This window comes from Marmota monax, unplaced genomic scaffold (genome assembly GCF_021218885.2).
Source record: "Marmota monax isolate L192 unplaced genomic scaffold, Marmota_monax_Labrador192_F-V1.1 WCK01_AAM20220418_F8-fsc00092, whole genome shotgun sequence".
NCBI classification, from domain to species: domain Eukaryota; kingdom Metazoa; phylum Chordata; class Mammalia; order Rodentia; family Sciuridae; genus Marmota; species Marmota monax.
This window is the reverse complement of record NW_026692583.1, coordinates 4,065,954-4,078,420: the sequence shown is the minus strand read 5'-3', so window position 1 is coordinate 4,078,420 and position 12,467 is coordinate 4,065,954. Positions and strand designations below refer to the sequence as shown.

The 12,467-nt window shown below is 35.3% G+C and overlaps 1 protein-coding gene across 10 annotated transcripts in view; it reads left to right on the top strand.

The window, feature by feature from the left end:
• Atxn2 (ataxin 2) overlaps window positions 1-12,467 on the top strand; it is a 128,205-nt gene that overhangs the window by 87,967 nt on the left and 27,771 nt on the right. For 8 of the 10 annotated variants that reach the window (XR_009226922.1, XR_009226921.1, XR_009226920.1 and 5 more), the window contains 3 exons: window positions 3,106-3,290; window positions 3,601-3,733; window positions 7,727-7,780. Coding sequence is in view for 6 of the 10 variants with exons in the window: in XM_046446175.2 (XP_046302131.1) it covers window positions 3,106-3,290; window positions 3,601-3,733; window positions 7,727-7,780 (372 nt within the window). In the remaining 4 variants the exon portion in view is untranslated. The remainder of the gene's footprint in view (window positions 1-3,105; window positions 3,291-3,600; window positions 3,734-7,726; window positions 7,781-12,467) is intronic. The other 2 variants (XM_046446176.2, XM_046446177.2) reach the window with 1 other exon arrangement.

The window sequence follows — 12,467 nt, the reverse complement described above, 5'->3', positions numbered from 1 at the left end:
TTAAGGCCATCTTCAATATAATATGAGTTGATTTATTATTATCCTCAGAAGGTGACGAAGTTTTTTATTGTTATTTATTTGGGGTATTATAGTATCAACTGATGAATTTTAATTTAGGATTTACCATTTTTATTAGAATGACTGTAAAGTTATAAGTTAACTTTGAAGAAAATTGATATCTTCATGCTGTTGAGAATCCAAGAACAAATTGTTATCTTCAGGAGCATTTTAACATTTCTTCTTAAGGTTTTGTGCATTTCTTCAGTTTATGCCTCGGATATAAACTTTTTTGTTGTTAAGGTAAACTAAGATATTCTCTACCATAGCATCTTCTAAGTTCTTATGAAAGTCTGTATGTTAATTTTATATCCTGCTAGTTTACTAAATTATAATCATTTGAGGAGTTAGATAAGGGTGTTTTTAATATCTTTGAAATAATAGGCAAAGGCAAGGACTTGGTTCTAAAATATACTATGGATTGTATAAGTGTATCTTTCCTACAAGGTAGTATCGTCTTTATATAAACCATCTCTTTACCCTCTTGCTATAAACTGCAGAGTTGCCTTTTATACCTTTGAGACAGGTTGAGAGGTGTTTGAAAATACACCAAAGTCAAGGACTTAATTAACATAAAGCAGACTTTCTTAGCCCTGACACTGTTAATATTTATTTATATGAGGGGGAGAGTATCCTGTGAACTATAGGTTAAAGTATGTCCACCTGAACTCTGATTTAAGTTAAGAATAACATAAATTCAGTTTAGGAAGGGGAAAAAAACAAAACAAAACCACTGTAACAAAGATTATAGAAGTTTTTAACTTTGAAGACAATAATACGTTTGAATAGCTAGCTTTTTGACTGGAGGCAATAATCAGATAACAAAAGCAGTAGTAAATTGGTTAATTTATTGAGCTTAACTGGACAAACTTCCATTTGATCAAAATAATTGAGTTTGATTGAAGTAATTATTTGTGTTTCTTATGCCAAAATTAAGCTTTTTCTCTAAAAAAAAAAAAAAAAAAAAAAGAAGGTGCCTTTTCAGAATGAACCATCAAGATTAATTCAGGAAAATATTTTACTCCATTGCATTCTTCTGCTTTCAAGTTCACTTTCCCAAGTAGATAAAATCTCAGCAACATTCATTAAATGTTTAATCAATTTTTTTTTAATTGATTTAGTTTTTTTTAAATACATGACAGCGGAATGCATTACAATTCTTATTACACATATAGAACACAATTTTTTATATCTTTGTATATAAAGATATATATACACACACACATATACATATATATATGTTTATACCGATTCTTCATACATGTACTTTGGTTTTTGTTTTGGGTTTTTTTGTTGTTGTTTTTTGCATTACAATTCTTTTTACACATATATACGAAAACTTTTCATACCTCTGTTTATAAAGTAGGTTGACACCCAATTCATGTCTTCATACATGTACTTTGGATAATGATGTCCATCACATTCCACTATCCTTGCTAATCCCCTTCCGTCTCCCTTTCCCTCCCTCCCATGTTCCCCCTCCGTACCCCACTATGAGTCAGCCTCCTTATATCAGAGAAAACATTCAGCATTTGTTTTTTTGGGTTTGGCTAACTTCACTTAGCATTATCTTCTCCAATGCCGTCCATTTACCTGCAAATACCATGATTTTATTCTCTTTTATTGCTGAGTAAAATTTCATTGTGTATATATACCACATTTTTTTTTTTATCCATTCATCCACTGAAGGGCATCTAGGTTGGCTCCACAGTTTAGCTGTTGTAAATTGTGCTGCTATGAACATTGATGTGGCTGTGTCACTGTAGTATGCTGTTTTTAAATCCTTTGGGTATAGTCTGAGGAGAGGGATAGCTGGGTCAAATGGTGGTTCCATTCCCAGATTTCCAAGGAATCTCTATATTGCTTTCCATATTGGCTGCACCATTTTGTAGTCCAACCAGCAATGTACGCATGTACCTTTTTCCCCACATCCTCGCCAACACTTATGAAGACAAAATTTTTAAATAATCAAAACAAAATTAAAATTTTGTGAAGAAATTGAAGATACTTGTGTAATTCTGATGATTTTATGAACATGTTGCATACCTTAAAGCAGTGGTCATAAAGTTTCTTCCCTTGAATGGCTTGGTTAATGTCACACCAGAACTAGATCTCAGGCAAGCATAGGTGCTATGTAGACATGGAAGGAAAAGGCACACAGGATCTAGTTCACTTGTGTGAACTAGAAAGAACTCAACAAAGAGATGCCAGTTGAACTGAGTTGTTTGTTTGTTTACCTTTATTTTATTTATTATGTGGTGCTGAGGATGCAACCCAGGGCCTTGCACGTGCTAGGCAAGCATTCTACCGCTAAGCAACAACCCCAGCCCTGATCTGAGTTCTTAACTAAAGCTTTACTTGGGCTAAAGGGAAAGGAAATCTGTGTGGAACAATATAAGACACAAAGGGATTTTTTTTTAAAAAAATAGAGCCATCATTTAGACACCTGCTATCTGCTAAATTGTGCTGCATGATACTTGGGTTTGAAAAAGAGGGAGAAATTGAGAATTCAGTGATGGGTGTTGACTCTCTTTTGGCTCTTTTGTCATACTTTTATTTTCTTTAAATGAACCTAGCAAGGTGGCTTAATTTTGGTATGTCAGACAGTATTGGGCTCATGAGCAGACACACGCCTCCAGATCTCTTGTGGTAGATATAAACACGTTACCTGAGACTTGGTGTGAAGCAAAAGGCATTGATACTGCTGTGTCTGTTATAGGAGGTACGTCCTGTCTGATGGTGGTCATAGAGGATCTCACTGAGGATGATATTTTCAGACTGACCCCTGAAGGATGAGTCACAGACATTCCCAGCTGCAAGTTAGGGACTGGTGTTTGAGACTGAGGAATAGCATGTGCAATAGGAAAACAGCCCAGAGTGAGTGAAGTGGTGGTAAGAGTGGTGTGAGATAGTGCTGGAGAGGTGGGCAAGAGAGTCCAATCGTGCTGAGCCTTGTAGACGATGTGAGTGTATGTAGTATGCTAATGTAGCTGTTTTACTAAGGAGGAGGTACTGTTTTCCTTTAATGAGGATTTTTTTCCCCCACAGTACCAAATATGCCCCAACAGCGGCAAGACCAGCATCATCAGAGCACCATGATGCACCCAGCCTCTGCAGCAGGTCCACCCATTGTAGCCACCCCACCAGCTTACTCCACTCAGTATGTTGCCTATAGTCCTCAGCAGTTTCCAAATCAGCCACTAGTTCAGCATGTGCCACATTATCAGTCTCAGGTAAGGTTGTATGGCCTCTTAATTTTAATTTCTATTTTTAAATTTTAACTTTTAATATGGTCAAGTGATTTTCCTTTATATTGTTTTGCTTTTTGTTATGGTAGAAAAGATAAATAAGAACTTGAAGCCTTTTTAATATATGTTCAATCATTACTGATCAGGGTAAGTTCTAAAGGAAATAGCCAAAAAGGCTATAGAATTTTCAGTTGCTTCTGGAAACCTAGGAATCATCGAGTTAAAAATTAACTAAAATCTGCTTGGCTCTTTTGATATTTTAATGTTTTTTCTTTGTTTCTTTGTTTGAACACAGCATCCTCATGTTTATAGTCCTGTAATACAGGGTAACGCGAGAATGATGGCACCACCAACACATGCCCAGCCTGGTTTAGTATCTTCTTCTGCAACCCAGTACGGGGCTCACGAGCAGACACACGCGATGTACGGTAGGAAGCACTTTGTCTTTTTCACTGTGTGTGACTATTCTTAATTTGTTTTAAAGCTCTGTAAAGGCATTCTCTGTTTAAAAATAAACTGGCCTCATGACATTGAAGGTCAAGAAGAAAAAGATTAATCCTTTTCTTCCCCTGTATTAAGTCTTGGCAAAGAGTTTTTACTTCTGTACTTGGCAATAGTTCTGTCTTTCCATGTCTCTCCTCTTGGAACTACAATGTAATGATACTATTAACAGCAAAACAATTTTGAGAAGAAAATTTCTTCTTTATCTTCCTTGTCAGTGTTATCATTTGGTGTAGCAAGTACTGCTGAAAACATCCTTCTCTTCTCATTTTTGTGTCACTGGCATTAAATATTTTTATTGCTATTGCTATAATGGTACTGTGTTTCTGCATCATGTTTTATTGTAAGCAGTCAAAATTGTATAGTATTAGATCTCTTTTAGGTTATTGACACTTTACAGTCAGTATAAACTGATAAATGAGAAGTATTTTTATAAAATTAAACAGTATTTATTATATAAGAATAATTTTTTTAAAACCAACTATCTTAGTTTTATGGCCTGAGAACTTTGTCTGTGTCAACTTAGCAACTGTCTAAAGCACTAAAACATTTTTCAGTGTTGATAATTTAAAATAAAGTTTCCACTTGTATGTATGAGAATTAATAGATTGCCTTAAAGTATGTTTTTCAAAATACACCTTGAATTAATGCCACTTTAATTAAGCTGTTAGTTGTGTTCTGAATGTTTGGAAATGTTTCTGAGAATTCCTGTGTTATCATGCCCCCCTTAGCATTTCAAAAAATTTTAAGTAGAAAATTAACTTAAATTTATTACGTACAACTATGTGAGATTTTATTTTTTATTTTTAAACATATTTAAAATTTGTGAATGCCTAAGAATGTGAACTTTTTTTTAAAACTTTGATATCTTGAATGGATAAGTCTAAGCAAAATTGAATTTAGAGATTTCTGGCAAACACCGTCTTCTTGAGATACACTGGCTTTTCATACCTTCTCTTTCATCCTTTTTTAAAAGAAATGACAGTCATGCTATTGTGTAGGCTAATGAGCCAAGTGTTTGCTTCCTTCTGGAGGCTTGCTCCTTCAACGTGAAGTTGGGCATTTACTTCTATCAAACACATAAGTCTGGTCTTAAATTTCCTACAACATCACTGGAAGATTTTTATTGTGGATTAGGAATTTTAAATAAAAAACTATGTAATCATTATATTGTGGAAAACATTTGTTTTAAGAAGCCTGTCTAATTTATTTGAAAGATATAGTGATAGACTGATTTTGTTATTTTGGTTGTGGTCTCCTGTCATTTGACTTGTGTTTGTTTTAACCAGGGCTAAATACATGTATGAAAAGTCATTGTTGATTTATCATGCTGGTTTTAATTCACATTTGTATACATTTAAGCAATTTTCCAATTTGCTAAAGGCTTAGGTAAAAAGTTCATTATGATTGTACATTTCTGATGAACATACCATAACAAGTAGAGAAAAAAAAAATTCTTTCCTCTTATTTTCTGTCATATTCCCCTTAGAATAAGATCTGATTTTTTAAAAAATATTTATTCTTGAGTTTTAGGTAGACACAATATCTTTATTTTACATTTATGTGGTGCTGAGGATCGAACCCAATTCTTCATTCATACTAGGTGAGCGCTCTACCACTAAGCCACAACCCCAGCCCCAAGATCTGAAATTTTGAGCCAAAATTCCCATTGCTTTTAGAGAACAGCTACTTTTGTACCCACACTTTGGAGACATTTTGATAGTGCTATGATGTTAAACAGAATCTTTCCAATGTGTTGACTCCTTGCCAAGATAAACTTCATCTTTGGATGGATGTTCATTGGCTTGAAGTAGTCTGTATGGTAAATACTGTATTTGAGGCATTAATGGTTTTTATAACTACCATCCAAGAACATTTCCCTTGGAAAAGCAATTGATCTTGTACCCAGAAGTTCATTCAAGTATGGTTAAGTAGGAAATATTGCCAAAAACAAAACCACTAGAGGTAACTTCTAGTGGAAGCTGAAATGAAGTAGTTATCAAAGCTAGTTCTTTCAGGGCAGGAGAAGATTGCTCAGCCAAATCTGAACTATTATTTATAATTTATGCAGGTTGTATTTAATTGATTCCTGCTATGAGGAGACAGTAGTGGCAAGGCTATGTTTTCGTATGATTGTTTCTAGTTAAACTAGTTCTTTGTTGGGTACTTCCAAGTCTTAAAAAAGAACACTAGAAAATTAATTATTTTGTTTTTTCATTCAGAAGCCCCATAAGTTAATCTGCTAAAGCAGTTCTTCAGTACATTGTCAGTAATTTATTTGAATTATTTTAGATCCTTTAAAGCCTAATTTTGCCAAATATGAACAGTTTTAAGGGCTGGGGATGTGGCTCAAGCAGTAGCGCGCTCGCCTGGCATGTGTGCGGCCCGGGTTCGAGCCTCAGCACCACATACAAACAAAGATGTTGTGTCCGCCCAGAACTAAAAAGTAAATATTAAATTCTCTCTCTCTCTCTCTCTCTCTCTCTCTCTCTCTCTCTTAAAAAAAAAAAAAAAATGAACAGTTTTAAGTACGTGGCTTTAAACTAAAACAATATTGTTTCATAGAAAAGCTAATTTTGTACTTCTCTCCCTGAACAGTATTTTATATTTCTGAAGGAACTAAATTATCTGAATTATTTTTATTTTTAAGCTATGTCCTATATAGATTTAAATTTTTTTTCATTGCAATCATAAGACTATGCACTCAGATGTTGGTGACAATTTTTTATCATCTTTTTGTTCACTAATGGTTATAGTCAAAGCAAAAGGCTTTGAGAATATAGCTGATCATGAATTGACTGTAGGATGTTTTTAAATTTTGATATATTTATTATAAATATGCTAACATTACTGAATACTTAAATTCTTAGGAGATGAATACATTCTAAAACATTGACCTTGTGCTTTTATATGTGTGTGTGTGTGTGTGTGTGTGTGTGTATTTAGTTGTAGATGGACACAGTACCTTTATTTATTTTCTTTATATGTGATGCTGAGAATCAAACCCAGGCCTCACACATGCCAGTGAGTGCTATACCACTGAGCCACAACCCCAGCCCAAACTTGTATGCTTTCTAGCTATCTCATTAAGGACTTTTATTACACCCCTCATCTCTTTGACTTTAGTCTTTGATCATTGCCTCTACCCTCCTCAGGAGTTTCCTCCCATCCAATCTTCTAATTCATCTCAGTTTGGCTTATAAAACCACTGGCTTTACCTTTCAGAAACAGTAACAGTAAAGCTTTAATCTTTTGGTTTGTTTTGGTAGTTTTATGCAGATAAGTTAAAAAATACATATATACGCACACACGCGCGCGCACACACACACAGAGTTAACAAAAATAAATAAAAATACTATTATCCTTCTGCCTGACAACTATTTGTTATTTTGGATATTCATCCTTTCAGATGTACTTAGACACATGCAGACATAGCACACCCTTTATATGGACATATTTTAATGAGAAATAATAACATTTTCATGTTTGTGTCATTTCTAAATTTTTGAATCCACTACCAGATGCCTATAATGACATTCCTATTATTTTACAAAATTGTGTCTCTTTTGAATTTGCCAAATATTGTTTTATTTGGGTATTTTATTTATATCAAGGTTGTTCAGAGAGATGCCATGCTCTTTTCATCAGATAATGGTTTTATATCAGATAATCATTTTATTCCTTTCATTGAAGCAAGTCAGCATGTGGAACTTGACATCCCAGTACAGAAGAAAAGTGTCTTCCGGTTCAATCCACTTTTAAAATTCTGTAGCAGTGTCAAAAAGTGCTCTCATTTCTTATGAAATAAAAATGAATTGTGCATGAATACAAAAAGATTACTAACTGTGTTAACCTTTCCAGAAATTTAGTAAAATGCACACCTTAAAAGGCTAATTTACCTTTCTATTTCCCAAATTCAGCATGCCCCAAATTACCATACAACAAGGAGACAAGTCCTTCTTTCTACTTTGCCAGTGAGTTGGGTTTTTTATACTAATTTTAATTGTACAGTAAAACACTTTTTAAAGAATACATGTTAAGGGAGCAGACTTGTTGAACATTATTTTCCTTGTGCTAGACAAAATCATTAAAAGTATGATATCTATAAATAATTCAGAGTTTTGAAAAAGGAAATATGACCCAGCTTAAGAGAGCTGGAGTTAATGAAAAATTGAGTCGTTTGAGAAATTTTTGCATACCAAGCAAACATGTTACTGTTTGGGAAATGCCTAATATTTTCCTTGTTCAAGCAAACTTCTGGATAGTGGTTTTTCTTTTTAAATACCAAGGTACAAGCTTTGTATATAAAACTTAAAACCCTTGGTTTTTGTTTGTCATTTCTTAGTATCCTTATAAAGAAATTTATTCTTACCAGGGTAATTTTTTTTTTTTTTTTTTTTTTTGTATGTGTGTGTTTTGAGATCCTGGAGACTAAACCCAAAGCCTCATGCATACTAGGCTCTAAGTCATGTCCTGTGCCCCTTACCAAAGTTTAGAATTGTATAGGGTTGATGAAAAACGAGGGGAGAAGCATTTCAGTCCTTTGAATCTTTGTATGACTGGAGGTTTAAAATATTCAGATAGCAGATACATTCATGTGTGTCTGGAGCTTCACTCAAAAGGAAACCAAGATCTTGCAGCGGGTGCCTCTTGTGCTCAGGTCTCCTCTCCCACAGTGCAAAGGGAAGCAGTGGCTCCTGCGTGAAGAAAGTCTGGCAGGGCTCTCTTTCAGAAATGAACTTGTGAGGTGGGTTTTCCACTATTTGTAGGACAACTTTTTTATAATAAGGCAGGTCATGGACTTGGGTATTTGAATAGGGAGGGTACTAATTAATAAAAATTTTTGAGAAATGTATGCCATTAAAGTATGTCCTTTGAGTGAAATACCATATTCTAGAGGATATAAGGATTAACATTCTTATGTTAGGGAATACATTTTGAATTATTTTGGAATGACTCAATGTCTGACCCTAGTAAATGCCAGACTTAGCATTTCAAAAGCATTTTGACCTTAAATTTTCATTAATTGTGCCATGACTTGGTATCCAAAAATAAGTTGATCAAAGAAGTATTTATTTGGTGCTAGGAAATGTTAACAAATTTAATCCTTTAATAGATGCTCTTTAAAAAGGAGTCTTGCTGTATGTATATACTATTAAAAGGAAAATATGTCTGTGATTATAGTGTATAAAAGGTAGTGCCAGTGATTAATTTTATTGCATACTCAAGTTGAGGTCTCAAATGTAGTTATCCTCACCATCTTACTGTCTCTGTTAGTAGTCCGGAGTAATTTTCCTGGTAAGTAGCTAAAAGGTCCTTAATCATCACACCCAAGCATTAATTGCTTTAGTGCAACTTCCCCTAAAAGGGAATGGAAGTTCTTTTTTAAACAAACTAACCATTAAGCTGCTACTTATAATTTAATTTGCTAATTAATCTTCTCCATTCTGAGCCATTTTGTCATAGTTTGGTCAAATTGCCTTTTATTCCCCTCAAGCATTTTCAGTTTTTGTTCACATCCATTTTTCTGAATTTACATCAAATTTTAAATTTGGAATCCTTTGTTTTGTTTCATTTTTAAAGTTTTGAAGTGCTGGTGATCTGTAACAACTTGTACATCCAAGGTCAAAATGATAAAACCTAGTTACAAATTGAACACACTTTTATGGACTGAATTTGTTTCAAGGGATCATGGTTGTTTTTGGAATGTGGTTAATATTACAAGAATTTAACCAATAGCATATTTAGAATTTTAAATATTTATGCCAAGGAACATGTTGAATGGGAAAGTTATGAACCAAGTCTAGCCCAAAGAAGCAATAGTTCTTCGACTATCTGGACACAATCCAGAAGATTCTGTGAAGGCTACTGAAGTTTTTATAAATAGAAGTTTAACTAATTAATAGCTAAATTTCAATTTGAAAAAATAATTTTTAACTTCCCTGGAATCTTAAACAGCAGGTGTTGCCTGGTGCAGTGGCATACACCTGTAATTCCACCAGCTCTGGAGGCTAAGGCAGGAAGATCACGAGTTCAAAGCCAGCTTCAACAATGGCAAGGCACTAAGCAACTCAGTGAGACCCTGTCTCTAAAATAGGGCTGGGGATGTGGCTCTATGGTTGAGTGCCCCCGAGTTCAATCCCTGGTAAAACCAACTCCTGTGCCACCCGCATCCAAATTAGCAGGTGTAACAAAAGCAGTTAAATAATACACTGAGCTAGAACCCTTTGTTCTTCATTTCTTCTAATTCTGCTTTTTTTTTCCCTTGTTTATCCTATCTCAGTTTCTTTACCTTATCTATCCCTCTTCTTTTAACTGTGTTTTTCCTATCTCTTCAGTTTATCTCCTTCCCACCTTGTAACTGGCCTTTTAAAGAACCAAACCATAATTTTGTTATTATTATTGAATTAAAATGTAAGTTTCACATTTTTTCCTAGTTACTCATTTTTCTGAAAGAATTCCTTGCTATGGGGTCTTTTGAGTTCAAAGATGAACAAAGAAAAATATTTCTAACAAGACCTCTTTGAAAATTTATTTGTAGTTTATAATGGATATATTTCATCTCCTTAGATAATGCCTGTAGCTTGCTAGTATTTAGGTAGGGAGAGAATGGGTTTTGTTGCTTTAAACAAAGCCCATGTAGATTTACTTGCTTTGGTTCCTTGTAGTATTTGTGCTATGCATGCAAATTAGCTATGGATTAGAATACTCCACTGTACAGCCTGAGAATATTGGTAAATTTATGTATAATTTTAAAAATATGAATAGTAAAAGGGCATGGTTTCAGTATCCTGTAGTCCCAGCTACTTGAGAGCCCCAGGCAAGAGGATAGATCACTTGAGCCCAGGAGTTCAGGGATAGTCTGGGCAGCATAGCAAACTCCCAACTTCTTCTTTTTTTTTTTTTTTTTCAGTTGAACATGGACACAGTACCTTTGCTTTACATTTTTATTTATTTTATGTGGTGCTGAGGATCAAATCCAGTGCCTTACATGTGCAAGGCAAGCACTGTACCTCTGAGCCACAACCTCAGCCCCAGCAAACTCCCCACTTTTAAGAAAGTAAATGAGTCTGGGAATATAGCTCAGTGATAAAAAATGTACTCATTTAGCATGCATGAGGCCCTGGGCTCAATCCCCACACTACAAAAATAAGTGAATGAATGCATAGTAAAAATATTATATCATTTTCTTTCCAAATAATTTCAGAATTTTTACATTTTTCCAGTTGATGAATAATTTAATTATGAGAATGGGGAGGCACAATTATTCTCTTTGTGATGACTGTATTTTATGTATAAAAATAATATAGCACTTGGCTGGAATTTGTTTTCTTTTTTTGGCAGTACTAGAGATTGAGCCCAGGTCCCTATACCACTGAGCTACATCCCTAGCCCTTTGCATTTTTTTATTTTGAGACTGAGTGTTGTTAAGTTGCGGTGGCTACCTTGAACTTGTGATCCTCTGCCTAAGCTTCTGAAGCTTCCCTAACTGGGATTGTGGTGTACACCACTGCCTGGTCCAGAGTTTATTTTTGTAGTGCTGGAGATCAAACTCATTGTCTTGCACACTCAGGAGGCCAGGGCAGGAGGATTACAAATTCAAGACCAGCCTCAGCAACTCCGTGAAACTCTGTCTCAAAAGCGGTGGGGATGTAGCTTAGTGGCAAAGTGCCCCTGACTGAGTTCAATCCCCAGTACCCAAAGCAAAAACAAAAACAAACAATGTGTTACCACAGTTTTCTTGTTTAACTGTTCTACTGTACGTTGACTCTTACAGTCTGGAAGTTTTTCCCAGGATCTATACAGAATTGCTTTGTTCAGTCTCAACTGGATATTAAAGAATACCCACCCAGTGGTGGCATGGCAGGATATGCACAAGTGATCCCAGCAGTGCAATTTGCCTTTCCCATCCGTCTTCTAAGAGACACATTTGCAGTTGGAAGGGAAACTATTTGGTCTGAAGTGTTGGTGACCCTCAACTTTAGACATCAAACATTATAAGACTGCTACATGTACCTAACCCTCTGCATACCATTGACATGGAGCACATCCAGAGTTGTCCCTGCTGTGACTCTTGGCAACATTGGGTACTTGATCCCTAAAGTGTGCTTGCTTTTCCCCCATCAACCCCGCAATGTGTCTGTGTTTGCTAACACATTACATGAAGAACGTGTGGAACAACTTTGGCATCATTTCTGTGTGCAGACTTGACTTCTGAGGGATAGAAGGATTCATTTTTCTTGGGAGAGGGCTGGGAGTTAGGTGCTGCTAGAGCTGTGGCTTGAGAGTATTCTGTTCTCTCTGCACTGCTGCAGGAAGGTTAAATTTGTATTCGGTACTCTTCAGAGTTAGTAGAAGCAGTGGACATCTTACTGGGCTTTGATTCTCGAGTTGCCAGTTTAGGAAGTCATAGACAGTCATTGTACCTGATTTCCCTGTTTTGTACCAAGGTAGAGCCCATGCTGAGATTCATGAAGAATTGGTTTGTAGGTTCTTATCTTTAATGATCACATTTTAACTTAAATAAGTCTATCGTTTTTTACATAGTTTCATCTTGTTTTATAAAGCAGAGGTGGGAGATTCTTAGTAGAACCTTAGGGAACAAACTGAGTGGAGGAGTGACTCCTGTGAATTGGCCTCGATAGTAGAGCCTTGACCTTG